This window comes from Balaenoptera borealis (assembly GCF_965194805.1).
Source record: "Balaenoptera borealis genome assembly, chromosome: 16".
Taxonomy (NCBI): Eukaryota; Metazoa; Chordata; class Mammalia; order Artiodactyla; family Balaenopteridae; genus Balaenoptera; species Balaenoptera borealis.
In genome coordinates, this window is record NC_138872.1 from 65,431,294 (window position 1) to 65,457,688 (window position 26,395).

Genomic DNA, 26,395 nt, shown 5'->3' on the forward strand with positions numbered 1-26,395 from the left:
GGCAGTTAGTTCTGGAGACAGGAGACTTCATCAGCTTCAGATCTGACTTTTTGGCACCCTGGGTGCTGGTATGGTGCTTCTCCTGGGAGGCTCATGGTATCTGGTTGTCTCTCCGTGACGTGAGTGGCCACTGAAGCGCATTCATCTCATGGTTTATCACGGGTTGCAAAATGGTGACATTCGGAGTTATCATTTCTCCTTTATTTGTTAGCTAGAATACTTGCCTGAAGAGAACCTCTTCGCTCCACGTATTTGGTTACCCTGAGGTACAGTTTGTACAGAAAAGGCAAGATGCTCATTTTTGTCCCTGTTACTTACTGGTTTTTAGAGTAAAGAGTCAATTCCCCAGCATCCCCAAAGGTGACCAGTGAGTAGTAGTTGCTGTTGGTATCTGTAGCAACTCACTAATTGAAACATATTTGATATGTATCAATCATTGCAATTGTATTATTCTTACTGATGCTCAGTTGTCCCATTTTTGTCCAGTGGTTGCTTTTTCAGGTTGGCTTCTGAGTCCTGACACATTCTTTGTAGTCTTTGATGCCTTCCTTGCTTTCTATTATAAGATGCTCCAGCCTCCCTTGTATTTTTCTTATCTTAGATTTGGAATCAGCTCTTTCTCCAAGAAGCTTTGGTTCCTTTTAGTGCCATCGTCAGATTTTTGTAGCTCTGTGACCCTGGCTAAGCCGCTTAGCCACTTAACTTTTCATGGGGATAATGATGCCCATGATGGGAAGGTTTTTTTTTTTAATATTTATTTATGATGGGGAGTTTTTAAAAAAAATATTTAATTATTTATGTATGTATGTAAGTATTTATTTATTTGGATGCACCCGGTCTTAGTTGCGGCATGTGGGATCTTTGTTGCGGCACGCGGGCTCTTAGTTGTGGCATACGGGATCTAGTTCCCTGACCAGGGATTGAACCCAGGCCCTCTGCATTGGTAGCGTGGAGTCTTAACCACTGGACCACCAGGGAAGTCTGCGTGCTGGGGAGTTTAATGAGCATTAAATGAGAGAGTACATAATGGCAACTATTTAGATAGCGTGCTATGTGCCAGGAACTTTACCTGTAAGCTGCACAGCTTCATAGTGACCTTGCCAGGAAGTTTCACTAGTCCAGTTATATAGACCAGGGGTCAGCACACTTTTTCTGTAGAAGTCCAGTTTTTTCTGGATTTGAGGCTTTGTGGACCATATGATCTCTGTTACAAGTGCCCAACTCTGCCACTGTATCATGAAAGCAGCCGTAGACCATACAGGAGTGAGCATGGCTGTGTTCTAGTAAACCTTATTTATGCATGCTGAAATTTGAATCTCATATAATTTTCGTTGTCACCAAGTATTATTATTCTTTTGGTTTGAAAGTAAAAATCATTCTTGGCGCCTGGACTATTATGAAAATAGGTGCTGGGCTGGTTGGCTGACCCCTGATACAGCTGACAAAAGTGAAGTGGGCATTGGGTCACCCAGCTTGTAAGGGTTCAGTCTGTGCTCTTCCCACGGTGCTTCGCTGCTCTCTGCAGCGCCTGGGGAGGGGCCTGGGACTGGCAGGCAGAAAGTGGCACGTTGAATTTCACCAGCACTCAGAGAAAGCTGGGACAGGAACCTTTGAGAACCGTGTTTTAGTCCTGACTTGGTGCAGACATAGCCATCTTTAGGGCTGTGGTATGGGTGGGATTTCCCCCCTTACATTATTTTCAGCAGAGTAGTTGAAACTACTTCCTGGAAGGTGTGTGCTATATTCTGAAAATGTTAGTTCTTTCTACCAGAAAAATGGTCAATGACTACCATTCAGTGTCTAATACAGGTTTGATTTTTTTCCCCACTTAGAAACGAGAGGTGAATACTGTTTTGGCCGATGTCATCAAGCACATGACTCCAGATCGTGCATTTGAAGACTCCTACCCTCAGGTGACAGATTTTCATTTCTCATTTCCACACCGTTAGGAATTTTATTCTGTTGAATTAAATAGGTATGTTGCATGGGTCAGGCTGTAAAGTCAGATAATCCTGGGTTTGAATCCTAGCTTTGCCATGTCTTAGCCATGTGCCCTTTAATCAGTTACTTAGTCTTGTTGTGCCTCAGTTTTCTCACCTGTAAAATGGGGATAATAATAGTCCTCCTCAGAATGGTTGTGAGGATTCAGTGAGGTGTGATGTGGAAAGCCCTGCTTGGCACCAGTAAGTAAGATGCCTATGTTTTTCAGTTAAGCTAACTTTTTATTTGGAAATAAATTCAAACTTTATTGGAAAGTTAAAAGAATAGCTCAGAGAACTCCCATTATTTTTTACCCAGATTCACCAGCTGTTAAGAGATTCCATGTTTACTTTATCATTATCATTATGTGTGTACATACACACACACACACACACACACACACACACAGACATATATATTCATACATACGTATGTAAATTTTTTAAAAAACAGTTGAGTATAAATTGCATACATCATGCCACTTTTGCCTCTAAAGAGTTCAGTGAGTATTTCCTAAGAACAAGGACATTCTCCTTTATAACCACAGTTTAGTTATCAACGTCAGGGAATTTAATGTTAATATATTACTTTTACCTACTCCACAGTCCATATTCCAGTTTTGTCAGTGGACTCAATGTCCTTAATAGCAGATTTTTTTCCCCTCTAGTACAGAATCCAGCTCAGGATCACTTACTATAAAGTAACTTCAAACCTAATTAAGATTTTATTTTTTATTTAATAACGTGATGTTCTGGCACTTATTGCCTATGATCAAGTGATTTCTGGGCTCACTTAGTATAAGAAAATTAGTTACATATTCTTTTTTTTTCTAATAAATTTATTTATTTAGTTCGTTAGTTTTGGCTGTGTTGGGTCTTCGTTGCTGCGCGTGGGCTTTCTCTAGTTGCGGCGAGCGGGGGCTACTCTTTGTTGCGGTGCGCGGGCTTCTCATTGCGGTGGCTTCTCTTGTTGTGGAACACGGGCTCTAGGTGCGCGGGCTTCAGTAGTTGCGGCACGTGGGCTCCAGTAGCTGTGGCTTGCAGGCTCTAGAGCACACGCTCAGTAGTTGTGGCGCACGGGCCTAGTTGCTCCGCGGCATGTGGGATCTTCCCGGACCAGGGCTCGAACCCGTGTCCCCTGCATTGGCAGGCAGATTCTCAACCACTGCGCCACCACAGAAGCCCTCTAGAGAATTTTTAATTTCATTTATTGTGTTGTTCATCATTGTTTGTTTGCTCTTTAGTTCTTCTAGGTCCTTGTTAAACCTTTCTTGTATTTTCTCCATTCTGTTTCCAAGGTTTTGGATCATCTTTACTATCATTGCTTTGAATTCTTTTTCAGGTAGACTGAATATTTCCTCTTCATTTGTTTGGTCTGGTGGGTTTTTACCTTGCTCCTTCATCTGCTGTGTATTTCTCTGTCTTCTCATTTTGCTTAACTTACTGTGTTTGGGTTCTCCTTTTCGCAGGCTGCAGGTTCGTAGTTCCTGTTGTTTTTGGTGTCTGCCCCCAGTGGGTAAGGTTGGTTCAGTGGGTTGTGTAGGCTTCCTGGTGGAGGGGACTGGTGCCTATGTTCTGGTGGATGAGGCTGGATCTTGTCTTTCTGGTGGGCAGGACCACATTTGGTGGTGTGTTTTGGGGTGTCTATGAACTTATTATGATTTTAGGCAACCTCTCTGCTAATGGGTGGGGTGTGTTCCTGTCTTGCTAGTTGTTTGGCACAGGGTGTCCAGCACTGGAGCTTGTTGGTCGTTGAGTGGAGCTGGGTCTTAGTATTGAGATGGAGATCTCTGGGAGAGCTTTCACCTTTTGATATTACGTGGAGCCGGGAGGTCGCTGGTGGTCCAGTGTCCCGAACTCGGCTCTCCCATCTCAGAGGCTCAGGCTGGACACCCAGCCGGAACACCAAGACCCTGTCAGCCACACAGCTTCAGTCCTGGGTAACTTCTCAATGGCAGTAGTTTTGCTGGTGATCCAAATAGGGCTGGTTTTCCTTGCAATGTCTGAAGCAAGGCCTAGAGTGACATCCCATTGTGTGTGGCTGTCGGCGGCAGGACATGGGGGTAGTCGTCGCTCCTGGCCGGGGTTTATATTTTATTTAGAGAAAGTGCCTCCTTGGTTCTCCAGTGCCAAGGCACTATGAACAGGACTCTGTGCATGTCAGGGTGAGGGGTGGTGGACATCAGTACCTGGCCATCTAGGACAGACCTCACAGACTGTGCCACCATCCTTGGGTAATGCCATGGCCTTTGACCCCACTGACAAACTCAGTCCAGTGCCTCTCCACTGAAGTAGTCAGAAAACACAGGACCACCATGGGCTAGATCAGGGATCTGTAAACCACGGCCCATGTAGCCCACAACCTGTTGTGAATAAACTTTTATCGGAACCCAGCTACACCCCTCTGTTTACACATTGTCAGTGACTGCTTTGCAGCTACAACAGCAGAGTTGAATAGTTGTGGTGACTGTATGGCCCTGTATAGAAAACGTTTGCCCACCTCTTGAATATTCATACCTGATTTGAACTGAGAGCTTTGAAGGGCAGGCATTGCTCTAAACACTGTAAGCAAACCATCCCATTTAATCCTCACAATGAGCAAGATACTGCTTTGCTCTCCAGTTTTACAGAAGAGGAGACTGAGACCAAGTTGTTTCTCCAAGACTAGAGTAAGATGGGCAAACTCAGATTGAGACTAGATTTAACCTAACCCAGTAATTCCCTGTTCCTTGTGTAATCCAGGTTTCCCTTATTGTAACTGTGATTGCAAACTATGGGCAGGGTATGCCTTTTTAAAAATATCGAAATTTTATTAAAGATGTGTTTTTCATTTTGTTTTGCAGCTTCAGTCAATAATTAAGAAAGTAATTGCACACTTCCATGATTTCTCCGTTCTTTTTTCAGTGGTAAGTAAGTTTCCTTAACTATCTTTGGAAATTTGTATCTGACTCAGAGGTTCCTTTAGTGTCTCAATAATTTTTTCATGGTGTCCTAGACCAAGAGAAATACTTAACAGTTCCTTTTTTTATTAAAAAAAACTAGTAAGGTTTAAACAATTTAAATATTTATGTCATGACAACTTAAGCAGCACTTGAGAAAATAATACACATAGACTGATAGAAAAATATTGTCTTTATTTCTTTCATTACTTACTATGGGATATGTGCCCCTACTGGGTATCACACAACTTCTCAAACCTTGGAATCAAATTGGACATCCTCTTCCTCATTGATTTTTGCAGGGTACCTGCTTTTTATCACACAATCTAATGTTGAAACTATGATATACATCAAGCTAATAGTTGTCTCAGTGTCTGACAGAGTTGAGATTTCTTATATTTCCCTCAAAAATTTAAAATATCCTGTGACACCCTTCTCATTTGCTGCAGTGCCCTGGTCACATACCAATCTAGGTGATTCTCTGTGTAGTAACACTCTCTGCCCTGCCCTCAACTTTCCTTTTCCCTCTTCCTGCTTCCATTTCCAGTACTCTCACAGGACTGTAAGCTTTTGTTTATTTAATAATAAAGGCTGTTATTTATTGGACTTTTGCCATGCCCCAAGCACTGTGCTAGAACTTTTTTTTTTTTTTTAATTTTTATTGAAATACAGTTGATTTACAATGTTGTGTTAGTTTCGGGTGTACAGTAAGGTGATTCAGTTATACGTATGTATAAATATATATTCTTTTTTTACATTCTCTTCCATTATAGGTTATTACAAGATACTGAGTATAGTTCCCTGTGCTATATAGTAGGTCCTTGTTGGTTATCTATTTTATATATAGTAGTGTGTATATTTTAATCCCAAACTCCTAATTTATCCTTCTCCCCTACTCCCCTGTGGTAACCATAAGTTTCTATGTCTGTGAGTCTATTTCTGTTTTGTAAATAAGTTCATTTGTATCCTTTTTTTAGATTCTACATACAAGCAAATCCTGTGATATTTGTCTTTCTCTGTCTGGCTTACTTAGTATGATAATCTCTAGGTCCATCCATGTTGTTGCAAATGGCATTATTTCATTCTTTTTTATGGCTGAGTAATATTCCATTGTGTGTGTGTGTGTGTGTGTGTGTGTGTGTGTGTGTGTGTGTGTGTGTGTGTGTGTACATATATACATACGCACCACATCTTATTTATCTATTCATCTGTCAGTGGACACTTAGGTTGCTTCCACATCTTGGCTGTAGTAGATAGTGCTGCTATTGGGGTACATGTGTCTTTTCGAATTATGTTTTTCTCTGGATATATGCCCAGGAGTGGAATTGCTGGATCATATGGTAGCTCTGTTTTTAGTTTTTTAAGGAACCCCCATACTGTTCTCCATAGTGTCTGTACCAATTTACATTCCCACCAGCACTGTAGGAGAGTTCCTTTTTCTTCACACCCTCTCCAGCGTTTATTATTTGTAGACTTTTTGATTATGGCCATTCTGTTGGGTGTGAGGTGATACATCATTGTAGTTTTGATTTGCCTTTCTCTAATAATTAACAATGTTGAGCATCTTTTCATGTGCCTTTTGGCCATCTATACATGTTCTTTGGAGAAATGTCATTTTAGATCTTCTGCTTATTTTTTGATTGGGTTGATTTTTTGATACTGAGCTGTATGAGCTGTTTTGTATATTTTGAAGATTAATCCCTTGTTAGTCACATCATTTGCAAATATTTTCTCCCATTCTGTAGGTTGTCTTTTTGTTTTGTTTATTGTTTCCTTTGCTATGCAAAAGCTTTTTAAGTTTAATTAGGTTCCATTTGTTTATTTTTGTTTTTATTTCCATTACTGTAGGAGACAGATCCAAAAAGATATTGTTGCAATTTATGTCAAAGAGTGTCTTGCCTGTGTTTTCCTCTAGAAGTGTTTTAGTATCTGGTCTTATGTTTAGGTCTTTAATCTGTTTTGAGTTTATTTTTGTGTATGGTGTTAGAGAATGTTCTAATTTCATTCTTTTACATGTAGCTGTCCAGTTTTCCCAGCACCACTTATTGAAGAGACTGTCTTTTTTCCATTGTATATTCTTGCCTCCTTTTTTGTAGATTAATTGACCATATGTGCATGGGTTTATCTCTGGGCTTTCTATCCTGTTCCATTGATCTGTATTTCGGTTTTTGTGCCAGTACCATACTGACTTGATTACTGTAGCTTTGTAGTATAGTCTGAAGTCAGGGAGCCTGATTCCTCCAGCTCCATTTTTCTTTCTCAAGATTGCTTTGGATATTCGGGTCTTTTGTATTTCCACACAAATTTAAATTTTTTTTCTAGTTCTGTGAAAAATGCAGTTGGTAATTTGATAGGAATTGCATTGAATCTGTAGGTTTCCTTGAGTAATATAGTTGTTTTGACAACATTGATTCTTCCAATCCAAGAGCATGGTATATATCTTTCCATTTGTTTGTGTCATTTTTTATTTCTTTCATCCGCATCTTAAAGTTTTTGGAGTACAGGTCTTTTGCCTGCTTAGGTAAGTTTATTCCTAGGCATTTTATTCTTTTTGATGCAATGGTAAATGGGATTGTTACCTTAGTTTCTCTTTCTGACCTTTCATTGTTAGTGTATAGAAATGCAACAGATCCCTATGTGTTAATTTTGTATCCTGCAACTTTACCGAATTCATTGATGAGCAAGCTCTAGTAGTTTTCCAGTAGCGTCTTTGGGGTTTTCTATGTATAGTATCATGTCATCTGCAAACAGTGACAGTTTTACTTCTTTTCCGGTTTGGGTTCCTGTTGTTTCTTTTCCTTCTCTGATTGGTGTGGCTAGGACTTCCAAGACTGTGTTGAATAAAAGTGGTGAGAGTGGACATCCTTGTCTTGTTCCTGATCTTAGAGGAAATGCTTTCAGCGTTTCGCCATTGAGTATGATGTTAGCTGTGGGTTTGTCATATATGGCATTTATTATGTTGAGGTAGGTCCCCTCTATACCCACTTTCTGGAGAGTTTTTATCATAAATGGATGTTGAATTTTATCAAAAGCTTTTTCTGCATCTATCGAGATGATCATAGTGGTTTTTATTCTTCAATTTATTAATGTGGTGTATCACACTGATTGACTTGTGGATATTGAAAAATCCTTGCATCCTTGGGATAATGATCCCATTTGTTCATGGTGTATGATCTTTTTAATGTACTGTTGGATTCAGTTTGCTAGTATTCAATATTTTGTTGAGGATTTTTGCATCTATGTTCATCAGTGATATTGGCCTGTAATTTTCTTTTTGATGGTATCTTTGTCTGATTTTGGTATCAGGGTGATGGTGGCCTCATAGAATGAGTTAATTTTTTGGAATAGTTTATTAACTCCTCTCTAAATGTTTGATAGAATTTGCCTGTGAAGCCATCTAGTCCTGGACTTTTGTTTGTTGGGAGTTTCTTTTTTTTTTTTTTTTAATTAATTTATTTATTTTTGGCTTTGTTGAGTCTTAGTTTCTGTGCAAGGGCTTTCTCCAGTTGCGGCGAGTGGGGGCCACTCTTCATCGCGGTGCGCGGGCCTCTCACTGTCGTGGCCTCTCCCGTTGCGGAGCACAGGCTCCAGACGCGCAGGCTCAGCAGCTGTGGCTCATGGGCCTAGCCGCTCCGCGGCATGCAGGATCTTCCCGGACCGGGGCACGAACTCGTGTCCCCTGCATTGGCAGGCAGATTCCTAACCACTGCACCACCAGGGAAGCCCAGGAGTTTCTTAATCACAGATCAATTTTAGTACTTGTAATTGGTCTGTTTTATATTTTCTATTTCTTATTGGTTCACTCTTAGGAGATTGTACCTTTCTAAGAATTTTTCCATTTCTTCTAGATTGTCTGTTTTGTTGGCATATAGTTGCTTGTAGTAGTCTCTTACGCTTCTTTGTATTTCTGTGGTATCAGTTGTAACTTCTTTTTCATGTCTAATTTTACTGATTTGGGCCCTCTCCCATTTTTTCTTGATGAGTCTGGCTAAAGGTTTATCAATTCTGTTTATCTTTTCAAAGAACCACCTTTTAGTTTTGTTGATCTTTTCTATTGACTTTACATGGATTGCCTCAGATCATTTCAGAACACCACTGGGAAGGCAGGAGTAGTAATGAGTCCCACTTTACAGATGAGGAAACTGATGCTGGAAGAGGTGGAGTAACTTGCTTAAGGTCACACAGCCACTGAGTGAGGAGTCAGGTTGCAGAAGCCGCTCTGAACAACTCTGACTCTTCTTTCTCTGTTCCTCTATACAATCATTAAAAGATTGAAGCCTCCCTTGCCTTCTGCTACCAAGGAGAGCTTATGCTCATCTAAAGGTTGTCCAGATGATTCGTCAAAATGTTAACTGGCCCCAGCCCTGGTCCTTGGGCATGTGCAGTTTGTTTTAATAGTAATAGTTTTAAAATCCCCAGAGTTCTCTCCTTGCTTTCACCTGAGTCCTGATCAGATCTGCCTCAGAAAGATGAACAACTCTTCCTCTGTATTGCCCTTCAAAGAAAAAGTAACTCACAAATTCCTTCCAGTAACTTGTGTAAATCGCAGGTAGAGTGCTTTTATAATTTTTTTTTTAGGAAAAATTTCTGCCATTTCTGGACATGTTCCAAAAAGAGAGTGTGCGGGTGGAGGTTTGCAAATGCATCATGGAAGTTTTTATCAAGTAAGTGTAACATGATGTAATCAGAAGCTTCAATTCCTGCTGCCCTTGTGAAACCTGTTGATAAGAAATCAATTTATGCATTTTGAGGGCCTGTGATATAGTGATATATTTATACCTAAAATAACATTGAGAGAAAAACCACATTAAAAGGAGCAGTCATGATAAAAGTTTATAATTAGCTTAAGAAGACAAAGTAATAAATGTTAACAGAGCCTGACCATCACCCATATCTCACTCCTGTGATTTGGGAAGGAGCAATCTATTGATGTACTATTTAGGAAGTGTCATTTTAAAAGATAAAGTCATTCTTCTCAAGATACCAGAGCTAGAAAGGTTTCTATCTTTAATGTGTAGATTTGTGATCAGTTTTCAGCTTAGTTCCTTTCATTTTATTGATTAAATCTGTTTTTCCAAAACTGCCTACTGCTGATGGTACATGAAATACTTTCAGGTGGTACATGGAAGAGAGATTTTTATTTTTATTTTAAAATGTGTATTTATTTTAAAGTATGTTAGATAATATATAACTAGTTTAATCAGTGACTTCAAATGTATTATTCTTTAGGACAAGGTTAAGTTAAAAGTTAAAGTCCCTTTAAATATTAAGTATGTAGATATGATTAAAAAAATATGTTAAGATGGAACTCAAGTAACCAGAGTTTGGAAAATTGAGTTAGAAGTTGCTGGAATGTATGTTTTAAGCTTTCCTTGTATTATCTTTCTAGAAGGTTAATTCCATATGCTTGAAACAAGTATACCTACTTTACATACATAAAGATTTGTTGGGACTTCCCCGGGGGTCCAGTGGGTAAGACTCCACGCTTCCAATTTAGGGGACCCAGGTTCAATACCTGGTCGGGGAACTAGATCCCGCATGCTGCAACTAAAGATCCCAAATGCTGTAGTGAAGATCCTGCGTGCCACAACTAAGACCCGATGCAGCCTAATAGATAGATAGATAAATAAATAAATAAATAAATAAATATTAAAAAAAAAAAGAGAGAGAGGCTCCATGCTTCCACTGTAGGGGGTGTAGGTTCCATCCCTGCTTGGGGAACTAAGATCCCATATGGCGCGTGGCACGGCCAAAAAAAAAAAAGATTTGTTATAAGAGCATGTCCTTTTATGTTATTTGAGAAACCAAATTAATAATTTTGCCTGGCACTTAACACAGTTATAGACAGGTTGTTGGACAACTTTAGAAGTTCAAGAAACACGGTAAGAACACATATTTGCCCCTTGCCTGGCTTAGGAAATGTATCAGTTTTACCACGATTTTGTAGTTAGGAGAAGTTATGATATGTTAGAAGAGCAAACTTGTTATTTAAAGGAGAATTAAGAGAAAGCTAGATCATTGCCCATTGCTGGTGATCTGGGCCATGTTAAATGCCAACCAGATAATTTACTGCCTCTCACATATGTATCGTAGATGAGAACTAAATCTGTGCTTTCTGTGGTCTCAGTGGACATGGCTTTTACGGTTATCTCTAAATGTCTTCTAGGCATCAGCAAGAGCCCACCAAGGACCCCGTCATTCTGAACGCCCTTTTGCACGTTTGCAAGACCATGCATGACTCTGTGAAGTAAGCCATGTTTAAGGCTGAAATGAGCCTGGATTGGGTCTTAATGCCACATAATAGTACATTAGGGAATTACTGCTTTAAGCTGCCACTGTGAATAATATTATTTTATGGGGTCTATTAAGATACATGTTAACAAGGACATTCCAGTCCAGGGGAGAAGGGAGGCTGAGCTGGGGGTAACCTTCCTGAGAAAATGAGATGGCAGATGTTTTTACAAAGGGATTTCTGTTGGGAGGAAAAGGCTGGTTTCATCCAAGTGAACTCATACTCCATGTCTCCTGGAGATTTCTGAGAGCAGCAGATAGTATAATAATGAGTTCACTCATCCAGTAACATAGCCTTTAAGTTTTTTCTCAGTATTAGCCAATTACTTAAAATTCAAATAAAATTGCTTATATTCCTAACATGAAGGACTTTAGTTTGTTGAGTATACTTGAGGGTCAGACCTACCCATGGGCCTTACCTTTGGGTCAAAAGCCAAATTATCTCCTTTGCTTTCTCGTTTTATTTGTCTTATCTTTTTTTCTTTTTTATTACATGTTTCCATTTGACTGTGCTTGAGGCAATTCCTGCTTATTTGTGGCAGAAATTTTGGTCCCCAAAGAATTTTTAAACACAGCAGCTTGATTCACAGGAAAATGTTACAAGAAATGAGAAAATTGTTTTGGAACTTAACCATCAACAAAGATGAATTGTATTCTTTTTTTTTCCCCCCCTGAATTTTAGAATCTTTATTTCATGACTTTGTGCTTTCAACTTCACAAGTAGTTTTCAAAATCAAAATATCCAGACTTTTTATAATAAATGGAACTGATAGACTTTAGTTGCACAAAGATAGAAATAAAGGCACAAAAAACATTTAGAAAGGTACTTGTATTAGTAGGACATTGGTTTTTGGCCTGGTTTTTGGCCTAAGCGAAATAGAAGATGTATTTCTCTTATGAGAAGTGTGAAGCCAAAATGTGGGGGTGAGGTAGCTCTGCTTTAGAACATCATCCAGGAACCCAGGTTTCTTGTCTTACTGCTCTGCTATCCCTCCGGGGTGTTGTCCTTGCTTCCTGGTGGAGGTGACTTACCTCAACCATGTCCTCAACCAGTGTTGCAGCCTGCAGGCATTGGAGGACAGCACCCTCCTTTTAGGGACACAACTTGGGAGGCTCGTACATCACTTGCATTCACACCCCATTGGCCAGAACTGTCTTGTGACTACTCCTAGCTCCAAAGGAGTTTGGGAAAGAATGTCTCAAAGAATGAAGTCTCAAAGAATGAAGGGGGACACTGCATGTTGGAGGACAGTATGCAGTCTTTGCCGATACAGACTTATTTTCCCTTAGAACAAACCAATAAACAGGAGCCTTGGTCTTTGGCTCTTAAAATTTTTTTAAATAAATTTGGAGAACTATTTATAAACCTTTACATGTATTATCAAAACTATAAGGACTTGACATTTTTTCATTTATATTCATACAAAATTTGCTATTAAACAGAAGCACCTGAGATCTGTGATTTATTTTAAGCTGTGTCTCCAAAATAAGGTAGATTGATGGATGGAGAGAGTAATGGAGAGTTATATGATAAAGCAAATACTGTAAAATGATAATAGTAGGGTGTATTGGTGTTCACTGTATAATTTCAACTTTGCTACATGTTTAAGCTTTTTATAGTAAAGTGTTGAATGAAATTTCTCTGAAATACAAAATTTGAAGTTGAACCTTGCTATCCAAATTCCAAAGAAGAGAGTTACCTTCTCTTTTGCTGTCAATAAATATATCTTGAAAACAGCATCTTTGAGAGAAATTAGAACACATTTAAATTATGTTAATTTAGGTTACATATTTTCATCAAAAGAAACACATACATGGGAGTTTTTTAAATCTAGAAAATGCAAAATATTCTTACCTGTTAAGTTGCTTACTTCTAGTACTTTTTTTTCCTTTGGAAGCTTTCATTTATCACCTCAATGTTAATTATGTACAATTATTGATTTTAGTGCACTCACTCTTGAGGATGAGAAAAGAATGCTGGCATATTTGATTAATGGATTTATAAAAATGGTAAGTATTGGGGAAGAAGTTTCAGTGCACTTGGAAATGTGATGTAATTGTTTATCCTTCCTCTGGTGAAAGCAGTTAACATTATGTTCCCTGGTGCTTTTCATTTTTATTGAGATAAGATGAAATTAGAAAACAACTTATATTAGCCAGCACTCCCCTGGGGGCAAGGAGAGCCAAGACAAACTGGCTTAAGGAAAAAATAAAAAGGGGAGGGTGGGCGGGGACTTGCCGGCTGATGTGACATGAAGTCCAGGAAGAGACCCCTCAGAAGGCGCAGCTGGACTTGGGGTCTCTGTGGTGTGGTCAGGACCTGCCATGTGTGTGTCTTTGGCTCGTGGCTCTTCTCTCTTGGCGTCCTTCCCAGGCAGGCTCACTCCCCCATAAGAGCTCCGGGTTTCCATTCCTTCCAGCTCTGCAGCCCAGCCGGAAGGGCTCCGGCAGACGTCCTGGGGCTGAGTCTCTTTGGATTAATCTGGGTCACCAGCTCCTCTCTCAGCAAATTGCTGCTGTGAGAAAGGATGAACACACTGATCGGCCAGGCTAGGGAGACAGGCATACCTGGGCAGCCGAATCCCGTGGACCAGGAGTGGGAGGAGGGGCTTCCTTTTTTTTTTTCTTTTTAATAAATTCAGTTTAAAGTTTTTTTTTTCTTTTTTTTATTATTTTTTTTGGCCGTGCTGTGCGGCTTGCGGGATCTCAGTTCCCTGACCGGGGATGGAACCTGGGCCGTGGCAGTGAAAGCCCAGAATCCTAAGCCCCAGGCCACCAGGGAACTCCCTGGAGGAGGGGCTTCCTGAAGCACCTGATGTGCTGCTCATCAGATGCTGGTGAAAACAATGTGGGCGTCAGGTCGGGGCTGGGGGGGAGAAACGCCATGTGTTCACTCTCCATTCGTCCTAGTTACCCGGTGCTGTATAACAACTCACCCCAAACTTAGTGGCTTAAAATAACAGTGTTTTATTAATTCTTACAATTCTGTGGGTTGGCTGGATAACCAGGCCGCTCTGTATGATGTCGGAGGTGTGGCAGAACTGGGGCTGGAGGATCCAGGACAGCCTTGAGCACGTGTCCGGGGTCTTGGTGGTGGCTGTTGGCTGGGGTGGCTCATTGCCCGGCCATGTGACCTCTTTCTCTCCATCATTCTCTCATCATTCGCTCATCTCAATGAGCTCTTGTGTGGTGAGGGTGAAATCAGAAGCTGCAGGGCCTTTGGAGGTTCGGAAATCACCCAGTGATCTGTGCTGCTTCCTGCTTCATTCTGTGGGTCAAAGCAAGTCCCAGGGCCGGCCCTCTGGAAGAGGGGGAAGCAGACTCCACCTTCGGGTGGGAAGAGTCTGCAGGGACACTGCAAAGGGACAAGCAGAGCAGGAGGCATTGTTGCAGGCTTCTTTGGGAGTAACCCAGCAGTCCATCCCCGCCAGAACAGCCTGCGCCTTAATTCTCAGGGCACAAATCTAAAATACCCACTGCTGCCGGTATCTGCTGTTGGAATAGAAAAGTCAAGACAAAAGCTGACTGAGATGAAAGTAACTAGATCACTTTGAAAATCACCTTGAAAATGTGACTCATTCAACAGCAGGGGTCAATTTAACTATGGGTAAAATACCGATTTTGATGAAAATTCAGGATTAGCCTTTTTATGTATTGAATACCTATGACTGTTAACCAGGTGCCTCTCTTGTTCCCTTGAGTTATATGCTGATCACGTGGTATTTATCCTTTTATGGGTTTATCTGAAAGCCATCAAGTTATAATGGAAAAGAATATGAGGAAATAAGATGCAAAACCTGATAGCTATAATGGAAATTGTGACATTAAACCTCCTCCAGACAAAAATGATTGCTGTAGCAGTAAAGTTTGTCCTACCAACCAGCTGTTCATAAATTTGAAGAAATAGGAGAAGAGGGGATTTTTAATGGTGGAAAAACATCCATCTATGGCTCTAGCAGCCACCAGTGAGCTGCTGAGGTTGGAATCCCCTTCAGGAAGCAGAAATGTTTGGCCCTTGTGAGGGAACCCCTCTGACAAATGGCTCCCAATCACCAAATCTGTGTTCTGTGAAAAGGCCACAGCTGACAAACAAAATTCCGTCATTTCCTTTCCAGTGGTTTCCTTCTAGCCTGGGAAATCCTCTTTACATTTTGAGATTCTGTTTTATACCCTTTGGTCTTTTTGTGTTCTACAACAATGCCAATGTCATGAAGATGAGGTGGTAATAGTAACGTTTCTGCTCTCTGCTGGGTGAAGTAATGTGAAGTCTAGTATATTCCAGTGCACGGATGTGTGTGCTTGCTTACATACGACTGAGATAGCCACCATTTATAGCTGTGGGATCTTTGGTGACTTGTCATCACAGCACCTCCCCTGCCCCCACAAGCTCAGGCAAAAGCTTTCCAACTGTGTGCTCACAATGGAGATAACATTGTCAACATCTTTCTCCTTGACTCTAGGTGTCCTTTGGCCGTGATTTTGAACAACAGCTGAGTTTTTACGTTGAGGCCAGGTCGATGTTTTGCAATCTGGAACCTGTTCTTGTGCAATTGATTCATGTAAGGATTTTTATTCATTCGTGTGTTCTCTCAATACATATTTATTGATCACTGAGCCACGCACCAGTTTTAATCTGGGATTCTTTTGGCCCCATATTGCTTCTGTTCCCAAGGCATGAAAGGTGTTTTCTGAAAGGTTAATAACATCTGCAACTTTGCTTAAGCCTTTGAGTGGTTTTATTGGCCTCTTTTTCTCTGAAATTTGCATATTCTCATTCCTGCGTGCCAACAGCAAAGAGTTAAGTGAGTTGCATTGATTATTTAGTTATAGAAATACTAACCTCATTAGAATGCCTTGTTGCCTAACCAGAGTCCCAGCTTTCTTGGATCATGGTGCCTTTCAGTAACTTTTCATGGTGCCCTTAGGCCAAAAGGAAGAAATAACAGTTCTGTTTATTAAGAAATTAGGTTCAAACAACTTAAGAATTTGTGCCCTAACAACTTGACAGCCCTCTGAACCAACAATATACATAAATTGAAAGAAAAATAATGTATTTTCATTCCATTCTTAAATCATCATAATTACTAATAAAGTATATGCATCTATCGGACACTGCACAGCTTCTTAAACCTTGGAATCAGATGGGACCCCACTACTTTATCTCCCTTTCCAGATAGATTTTTTCCCCCACATTAATTTTTGCACAGTGCTTTTTATCACAGCATCTGCTAAAACCCCAATTTTGCAAAGATATGAAATGACTGAAAGGAATGTACCATGGTCTATGAGCTCCCTCACACTAGTGCTTTGCATAGTGTTCAACCATTGAGCCTTGCTGTGGTTGTCCAAAAAATGTGGTGCCCCTGTGATTTTGCTGCCACACCCTGGGGTGTCATGGTATACAGTTTGGGAACCATAGGTCCAAACTTTTTATATTTGTGTAAAGATTCCCTAAGGTCCTTGAATTGCTTCGTGTAAATTCAAGGAAAACAACCTTTTTATGTATTTGTCTGCTGGTTATCAGATTTTGTAGCATTACTAAACTTCAGACCTAAATATAGAGACTTATAAGGATTAAATGAACTAGGAACGTATAGCTCCTAGAACAGCACCTGATTTTCTATAAGTGATGTTGTGGCTGCTATTATACTGTTCTTATGGTTATTGTTAGTGTTGCAGAGCTACTTTGTATGGTCTGCGTCCGGTTTTGGAGGTTTCTGTTAAGATCTCTAAGATCTTAAGCTTAGTGTGTGGGATTTCTGGAAATGGAATAAGTGAACCCTAGCTACTCATTAAACCAGAAAATGGTCATTTATTACGCCGGTTGATAGGCATGACTTAACTCAGCGAGTGTCCCTTGGAGATGTTTGCTCAAGCCGAGATTGAATCTGGCCTGATGACCCCTTTGCCATTTCAGGGTTTGGTGCTAACTCGTCTTGGTTCCGTTTAGCTTGTTTTCATTGACTTGTATGCAGTTAATGTCCAAATCTCTCTGGAAGATGTTAATCTGAATCAGCCATCATTTCATTCCCATTTCTATTTTACTGATTAATCTAGAGTGTGAACTGGTTGGCAATGGAAACAAGAAAAGTAATGAAAGGAAATCATTCCAGAAAGACGGCTGCATTTGTCCGGGTATGTTCTAAAGATAAGACTCACAGACTTTGAACTCCAGTGGGCTGTTTCTTTTGCAAGTTTCTGAATTGCTATTCCCAGAAAATGATTAAGGGTGGTTTAGTATTGATTTTCTGGATTTTTCCTTGCATATCTCTGACTGATCAATTTTCTTAATGCTTTCAAAAGAAATGATCAAAGGAGTCTGAATTTTGATACATGTTATGGGGAGGTGGTTGAGAAATGGATTTGCAATTTTGTGTGCCAGCTGAACTATCTCTGGCTTGTGCCTGTAACTGGAAGGCCTAGTACCTTTTTTCCCTCTTGATAAATTCCCAACTTCGAAAGAAATTTGTTTCTTGAGTATGCTGCTCAAAATATTATCAAAGCGATACCTATCCATGCTTTAAAAAAAAATCATACTAAAAAAATTACAGTGAAAAATAAGCATCCCGGCCCTGCCCTTTCTCACCATATACCTCTCTCCTCAGAGTCAACCACCTCAAACTCTTTTTAGCAATTTCTTCTTCAAATTACCTATGTATCTTTTAACTAATTGGTTTTAACAGCCGCTTCTTTAACTTATCAGTATTAGGTGTTATCTATTTACTTCCTGCGATGATGGATGAGGATTTATTTTTCATACACCATTACTCTCCTTGGTTGCCCCTCTCCCTTCTCCCAAAGAGGCAGATACAGCAGAAGCAAGGGGGAGAAATTGGGGTTCCTAATGGGGAGATTAATTATTTTAGCGTTTTTACTTGAAAATATATGGTGCATGAAAACAAGAGTATTAATCCATTGTGATGGCATTGCCATGTAACCTGCCGTTTCTCCCCTTTCTTCTAGGCCTGCGTCGCCTACTGCTTCATTACCATTCCCTCCCTGGTGGGAATCTTCAGCCGCCTCAACCTCTACCTGCATTCTGGTCAGGTGGCCTTGGCCAACCTGTGCCTCTCCCAAGGTGAGCCCATCACTCACTCTCTCCTGTCCTCTGCTCTCAGACACTTCCTGGCTCCTTAGGAAAGCGGACTCAGCAGTATGTGGATATGTCTGTGTGTGAGTGTGTAGAGAGAATCCTTTAAGGAGGAAAGAAAGAAAGAAGTGATCAACAAGTGATGAGTTTTAAATCTGTTTCTTTAGTAGGAAGCACCTCGGACACACACACATTTATAGAGTCAGACAGATTACAGAGCATGGGTAATTTCCTGTAAGGACCTTCCTAAATCTGGCTCAGGCAGGCCAGGTCAGGTGGCTCAGACATCCCTAGAGAGTTTTAGAAGTTAGGACTGCTTATTCACAGCAGATTCAAGTTTATTTGTTGTTTTCAATGTTCATTTGTTTAAAACCCCAGAGATACAGGTGTAGAGTCTAATCAGTAGAGAATGAAGACTCTACAGCTTGCTATTAGGTATAAAAATTTCTGCCCAAGACCCGTTTCTGTACGAGGTACAGAGCTCTCCTGGAACCAGGATCATGCGAGTGGTTATTTAGGAGGCGATCCCAGTGAGTGTCAGTAGGGTGAGGGGGAGGGGAGACCGGGAAGGGAAGGACGTCAGCAAAGGGTGCGTTGGTGGGTGGGTTAGCGCTGTGGGAAGCTGGGGTCCTTCCCACTGAGGCCTCGGTGTCACCAAAGTCTTCAAACATGATTGCTATACAGGAACCTTTTCAATCTCTGCTTGGTTTTGCTGTAGACTCCTGGGCGCTCTAGTAGCCTCCCAGCGCATTTGGGATTAAACCAGACGCCTTGGCTGAAGTCCCTATGTGGTCTGGTGCCTTCCGGCCTTCTGTCCTCATCTTACACCACGCTTTAGCCACACCGGCTTTTTTCTGTTCTTTGAACATACTAAGCTGTCTTCCAGTTCAGAGCCTTTGCACTTGCTGTTCCCTCTTTCTAGAATGATCTCACCCCCAGATATTTGCATTTTTTAAAATTACTAGGCCAGAGATGAGAATCAAGCCTCACCTCTTCCAGGGTCCTTTCCTGTCCACTCTAGCTAAAGAAGCTGCATCTCCCCAGTCACGCTTGTGCCATCCTCCTCTTGTCCTCATTGCATTTACCTTGTTCTGATGCTTTCCTACTGTGTGTGTTTGTTTACTTATTGTCTGGACACCCCCTTTCCCCACGAGGACTGCAAGTCCCACAAGAGCAGGTATGTCCTCATTATTTGTCAGTAAACATGGAACTTTCTCCTAGTGCCTGCTTTGCTAAGGATGATGGGTTTGCAGGAAACAAAACAAAAATTAACGGCCACTGCCAAAACCCCAGTGATGTGCAAAATGAAGATTAGATTAGCTTAATTAATTAGATTAAATTAATGTTAGGAAATTTTAAATCTTATAAACTGGTTCCCTCTTAAAAAGTTCAGGAGTAGTAGACCCATGTGGGGATCCCTGAGTTTGTTGTCACCTGTAACATTAAGAATGGGTTGTGAGCTGCAGATACCAGAGCTGTGAGCTGCACGTGGAGGCCCTGCAAGCCTAGATCTTTCTTCTCCCAACTTGCTTCATGCTGTTTTTTGTTTTCAAAAAAGCAAAACAAATTCTTAAGCTAAATAAAGATTTGCTGCTCCCAAGAACTGTTGGAGGAGAGCTGGGAATGACAGTTTCCCTGCTGGGATGCCCTCGGTCCACACCCAGAGATAAGTAGCATCAGAGCAGACTGGTACCCGGGTGTGGGCAGTCAGCGCCCCCTGTGTTAGGGCTCTGGACTCCTCCTCTGCCTCCCCTGCACTTTGAGCTGCAGCAGGGCGGGCAGGAATGTGGAGTCCACTTCATGCTTGATAATTTATCTGATGATTTTGCTCAAGTCTCTAAGTGCTGTGGTGCTAAACCGTAAAAGGCTGTTGTTGTTTTTCCGAAGGCCACATGCAGCAGTTGCTGGCCAAAATAAATAATACATTCAATTACTGAGAATGGAAGGCTAAATATAAATTAAATGAAGCTTGTGGAAGTGGGCCACTTTGGTTTGTTTGCCTCCTTAAACGTCCCCCCTCTCAGCTGGTTATAAAACATCCCCTCCCCGCTATTCATTTTCTAGCCTCCCTTGATCCAGCCTCGGCTGTATCTTCTTTATCAGGCTGTGGCTTTGCCAGGGCTGGCTCAGCCCAACAAGTAAACTCCCATTGAACTCGCAGCCAGGCCACCGTGGAATGCTGACGAAGGCTTATTATGGGGAGGCCCAGTTCTGGTCCTTTGGACACACTGGCTCAGCGTGTAGACTGGATCATGCGGGGATTTGGTCTAGGGTCACCCATTGCCCCAGATATTTAGGAGAAATGAAGGACTTGCAAATCAGTTGTTTGATCCAGTGCTTCTGACCTAGATGTGGCCCAGAGATGCCTCTTCACTGTCACTGGATAGCTCCTTGCCCTTGTTTGTCAGTGGTTCTTTCTGGAAGGTTACCACCAGGCCACAGCAAGAGCAGATTCCTTCCCCTTTATTTTTATCTTGGTTCCTTTATCTTTACAGTTTCTAACCTCAGAAAGGAAGATGTTTTACAACGGAAGTAATGTTAAAGGTGGGTCTTGAAAGAAGAGCATTTGTTTATCAGGGAAGGGCTATGGGGAAGGGGAGAAGGAATAGTTGGCCTTCCAGGTAGAGGAGATGGCCTGAGCAAAGGCATGGACGTGTGAGATTACATGATGTGTTAGGAATAAGGCCCTAATGAATGGTGAGTTTCACGTCTTCTGAATGCAGTGGTCCCAATCCTGATTCTGCTACTTGTGAGTTGGATGCCCTTGGACAAATTGGCCATATGGTGCCTCAGTTTTTCCATCTGTAAAGTGGAGATGATGGCAGTGGTTCCTGTCTGTGGTGGATTAAATTAGATAACATACTGGGAGCACTCGGCCCACTGGTGCACAGTAGCGACTCAGTAAATATTAACTTAGTGTAACTGTCTCTCAAAAGATGAAAGTATGCCTTGGAGTTCAGGAGCTAACTGTAGACAATGCAGCTCTGCAGTCTCAGAGTTCTGAAAGCCAGTTCTCATACTCAGAACCTTGGAAAATCTGCAGGAAAGCTGATCTTCAGTTCAAGATAAACCTGCTGAAGTATCCTGAAAAAAACAGATCTTTAGTTCCTCTGAAGATGAAACAATAGTGAGAACAATTAAAGCAAAATAGTGGTAAAAAGAACGGTTTTTGTTCTTATCATTAATAATAGTGCTTTTCCCTCCTACAGAATTCTTTTCCCCTCCTTTTATTTGAAAAATTTTTCTTCTTCCAGTTTTATTGAGATATGACATACAGTGCTGTATAAGTTTAAGGTGTACAGCATAATGATTTGACTTACATACAGCATGAACTGATGACCACAGTTAAGTTTAGTCAATGTCCATCATCTCATATAGGTACAAAGTTAAAGAAATTTTAAGAAGTACCTTTTCCTTGTGATGAGAACTCTTAGGATTTACTCTCTTAACTTTCATATATAACATACAGCAGTGTTCATTATATTTATCATGTTGTACATTACATCCCTGGTACTTAGTTATCTTATAAGTGGAAGTTTATTCCTTTTTACTGCCTTCATCCAATTCCTACCCCCCCGTCCCTCACCTCTGGTAACCACAAATCTGACCTATTTTTCTAGGAGTTTGTTTGGTTTTCTTGAAGTATAATTGACCTGTAACACAATGTAGTGATCTGACATTTCTCTACATTTCAAAATGATCACCGTCATAAGTCTAGTTATGATATGACACCATATAAAGATATTACATCGTTATTGACTGTATTCCCTACACTGTGTATTTCATACCCGTGACTCATTTACTTTGCATCTGGGAGGTTGTACCTCTTAATCTCCCTCACCTATTTCTCTCCTTCCCCCTCCCTCTTCCTCTCTGGCAACCACCTGTTTATCTTTTATGTTTGACTCAAACTTTCTCTTTTATGTTTGTTCATTTGTTTTGTTTTTTAGATTCTACCTATTTCCCCCCCTTTTTTAAAATTAAATTAAATTAAATTTTTGTATACAGCAGGTTCTTATTAGTCATCCATTTTATACACATCAGTGTATACATGTCAATCCCAGTCTCCCAATTCATCACACCACCACTACCCCCCACCGCTTTCCACCCTTGGTTCCCCTCCTTTAAAAATGTACTTTCTTTTACTTATTTTTTGCATCTTCATCTTGGAGAGCTGTGCTCCCAAGCCATGTCTTAAGGAAAAGCCCCAAACAAAAGTTAGATCAGGTTCTCCTGTAAGACATAGTATCCTCACACTATGCACTTTTCCTTCATTGTACTTATCACCATTGTTGTTTAACAAGTAAATGTGTACAGAATTGTCTGCTTCTCTCCCCTGAAGAGTGTCAGCTCCATGAGGTCTCATCTGTCTTAGTCACTGTGCTGTGCCTGTCTCCTGGCACATTGCCTGACGCATGGGTGCTCAGTAAATGTTTAAGGAATGAATGGTACCACATGATAATAGTGGTTGATAACTCTTTATAATATTGATGAATGTAAAATGGTACCAAACCTTTCATGGTAGGGACCTAACTCCTAAGCAACCTAAGTGTTCAGAAGAGTCTCATCAAAGTCCTCTTGGTAGGTTTTAAATAATTGATTTTCCTATTTATAGAAAAAAGGAAACAAGGTAGGTTCAAACATATGCCGAGGCTCATAGACACGTTACCTGGAGCTGTTGTGCTGGTTTGATTTGTGAGGAACACGGGGGCGCCCAGAAGAAAGGCTAAAGCCTGCTATTATGAAGCCCACTGGCTGCCGTGAACTGTTACTGCTGATGGAGGAGGCCAGGGCAGTAGAATGGAGGAGAAAAATAATTTTGTATTTCCTCCTTTTGGAGAGTAAGGAGTAGCTTGTGATGGAGAAAAATGGTCTCTATCCACTTACTAAGTCTTTGGGGTTTATGCTTAAGGTCATATTTACTTGTTCTGTTGACAAACCATCTTCTGAAGAATGTGATTGATGTGACTTTTCTCAAACCTTGAGGCCTCTCTGGTGATTATGGACAAAGTATTGGATTGGCCAAACAGTTCCTTCGGTTTTTTAAGTAAAAATAAAAGACACATTTTTCATTTTTACCAAGAACTTTATTGAGCAATGTATTCACCGTTTTGTTTCACTACCTTCTGCCATCCTTCAGGCAACTTCATAATTCCATCTTCTCAAAACTTTTTATCTTTTTGAGCAAAGAACTCTTCCAGGTGCCTTTTACAGTCTTCCAGGGAATTGAAATTTTTTCCATTAAGAGAATTTTGTAAAGACCGAAATAAATGGAAATCCAAAGGTGCAATGTCTGGTGAATATGGTGAATGAATCAGAACTGCCCAGCCAAGCTGTAACAGTTTTTGCCTGGTCATCAAAGAAACACGCGGTCTTACGTTATCCTGATGGAAGATTTTGCGTTTTCTGTTGACTAATTCCGGATGCTTTTCGTCGTGTGCTGCTTTCAGTTGGTCTAATTGGGAGCAGTACTTGTTGGAATTAATCATCTCGCTTTCCAGAAGGAGCTCATAATAGAGGACTCCCGTCTAATCCCACCGTATAAACAACATCACCTTCTTTGGATGAAGACCGGCCTTTGGTGTGCTTGGTGATGGTTCATTTCACTTGCCCCACGATCTCTTCCATTCCACATTATTGTACAGTATCCACTTTTCATCGCCCATCACAATTTGTTTTAAAAACAGAATGTTTTTGTAACATTTAAGTAGAGAATCACATGCGGAAATACGGTTAAGAAGGTTTTTTTCACTTAACTTATGTGGAAGCCAAATATCAAAGCGATTCACATAATCAAGTTGGCGCAAATGACTTTTAGTGCTTGATTTGGATATTTTGAGTATGTCGGCTATCTCCCGCGTAGTATAACGTTGATTGTTCTCAGTTAATGTCTTGATTTGATCACTGTCAACTTCAACTGGTCTACCTGACCGTGGAGCATTGTCCAGCGAGAAATCTCCAGTACGAAACTTTGCAAACCACTTTTGACATGTTGGATCAGTCACAGCACCTTCTCCATACACTGCACAAATCTTTCTTTGCGTTGCAGTTGTGTTTTTACCTTTCTTGAAATAATAAAGCATAATATGCCAAAAACGTTGCTTTTTTTCTTCCATCTTCAGTATTAAAATAGCTACATAAAAATTCACCAGTTTTGATAAGATTTTTTTAAAACGCAAGCTGATATGACAGCTGTCACAATACAGTCTAAAAAAATTGTTTCAAATGAAGTTAAAGACAAGTAAGTGCTCCTAGAGCCATCTTATGGAAAAAACCAAATGAACCTTTTGGCCAACCCAATAGGTTAATTTTGCTGTAACAGTTCACAGGTGGGCAGATGGCATGAAGCTTGTTGCCCACATTCATGTCTGAACACGCATGATCCATCCACCTTGGTGGAGGTAAGGGCAGGGATGGAGAACCCACAGGAAAGGAGCAGGGGTGAGTCTCCCCCTTAAGTTCACTGAACTCCTTATGGTTGTAAACGCCTACGATTTGCTTCCTCCTGCCAGCAATTCTTGGCCACTTTTTACATGCACGCCACTGTGCCGAGCATTGTGCTGAAACAGGAATGCACTTACAGGGACTTCCTGCTAGCAAGGGGCAGCGGATCTGTTTACAGTGATTCAAAGCAGCACACGATAAATGTCATGCAAGATGTTCATAAAATGTACCAGGGAATTTTAGGGAAGAGAGAAATGACCCTTGGCTTGGAAGAGGAAGTAAAAAAAATGCTTCTTAAAAGAGGTGGAATTGAAAAGCGTGGAAGGTGAAGGGGATCTATATATGCTGACGTGAGGCAGAGGACATTCTAGCCTAAGCAACGGCAAGAGCAAAGGCCTAGAGGCTGGAAAAATGGTGCATCTGGAAGGAATGAGTGGGAGATCAAGTTAGGAAGGTAGTTTGGAGACTAATTGTTGAGAGAACTGAATTCCCGGCAAAGCAGTTTAGTTTAGGTTTATTCAGTACATATTATTTGCTGGGTGGCTGATCTTCTTGTTACTGAGGAGGAAACTGAAGCTCAGAGGTGTGACATGACTTGCCCAGGAGCATCTAGCTAATAAGTGACTTCAAGTGCTCTCTCCACCACTGTGCTTCTCTATAGTTAGGTTAGTTCCTCTAAATGATAATCCAGTGTTTTATTTCTAACCCTCGGTGTGTGTGGTTGCTAGAGACCAATTATTATAGATTGAACATTAGATAAACTTATTTAGGAGACAATCAGAATTAAGATAAGGAATGCCTAATCCTTTCTGCTTAGGGAAATCTAAGCTTAATATCCACAGAAGAACTTCACAACCTCCTGTGAGCTACTGCAGGGACGGCAGGAAGGTGTGTCATCCCTGCAGTATCCCAGAGATGTGAGTCAGGTGACACGTGGGCTGAGCACGCTTGGCTCAGAGAGAGGCCTTGCTGATCAGAGATAAAAGAGGGAGAGCGTACAGGTACCTCTTATGGTGCTGCTGAAACTGAGAAGTCGTCTGTATGTCTGAGTGGACTTTCCACATTAAGTGTCGACATTCTGCATAAATCAGGTGGCAGAATCAAGGTTAGATTAATGCTTAATTGTTATCAATGACAGCTTAATGAATGAGGTATTTAATTGTCCCTAGGCATTCATATTTCTTTAAATCTTGCTCTATACACAAATCACCAAAATAGTGGTCCTTAAATCCTCAAACTTAATTCCTATAATAACAGGCTCTATTATAAAAACACAGTTTTAGTAATAAAGAGTATTGAGTCTCTATGAATAACTTGCTTATGGATAATAACTTGGCCATTTAGACTATGAGGCTTTACCCAAAGACACCCCTATCACTTGGTGACAGCACATCTTCATGGCAGACTGCCTTAGTCTCTTTGGGCTGCTGTAACAAAAATACCATAGACTGGGTGGCTTAATCAACAGACATTTGTTGCTCACAGTTCTAAAGGCTGGAAGTCCAAGATCAAGCTACTGGCGGATTCAGTGTCTGGTGAGGACTTCCAGTTCACAGACTGTCTTCTTGCTATGTCCTCCCATGGCAGAAGGGATAAGGAGCTCTCTGGGGTCCCTTTTATAAGGGCACTAATCTATTCAAGAGGGCTATACC

The 26,395-nt window shown here is 40.9% G+C and overlaps 2 protein-coding genes across 11 annotated transcripts in view; one reads left to right on the forward strand and one right to left on the reverse strand.

Moving 5' to 3' along the window:
- The window catches only part of VPS35L (VPS35 endosomal protein sorting factor like), a 120,052-nt gene that overhangs the window by 62,496 nt on the left and 31,161 nt on the right, over positions 1-26,395 (forward strand). For all 4 annotated transcript variants that reach the window (XR_014236094.1, XM_082362426.1, XM_082362424.1 and 1 more), the window contains exons 19-26: positions 1,833-1,913; positions 4,823-4,885; positions 9,497-9,582; positions 11,085-11,165; positions 13,156-13,219; positions 15,670-15,768; positions 17,267-17,344; positions 18,173-18,287. Coding sequence is in view for 3 of the 4 variants with exons in the window: in XM_082362426.1 (XP_082218552.1) it covers positions 1,833-1,913; positions 4,823-4,885; positions 9,497-9,582; positions 11,085-11,165; positions 13,156-13,219; positions 15,670-15,768; positions 17,267-17,344; positions 18,173-18,287 (667 nt within the window). In the remaining variant the exon portion in view is untranslated. The remainder of the gene's footprint in view (positions 1-1,832; positions 1,914-4,822; positions 4,886-9,496; positions 9,583-11,084; positions 11,166-13,155; positions 13,220-15,669; positions 15,769-17,266; positions 17,345-18,172; positions 18,288-26,395) is intronic.
- KNOP1 (lysine rich nucleolar protein 1) overlaps positions 14,157-26,395 on the reverse strand; it is a 61,834-nt gene continuing 49,595 nt past the window's right edge. For 5 of the 7 annotated variants that reach the window (XR_014236107.1, XR_014236109.1, XR_014236110.1 and 2 more), the window contains 2 exons: positions 16,050-16,129; positions 14,157-14,564 (listed from right to left, as the gene is read on the reverse strand). The gene's annotated coding sequence lies outside the window, so the exon portion shown is untranslated. Of the gene's footprint in view, positions 14,565-16,049; positions 16,158-26,395 lie in introns of all 7 variants that reach the window. The other 2 variants (XR_014236108.1, XR_014236106.1) reach the window with 2 other exon arrangements.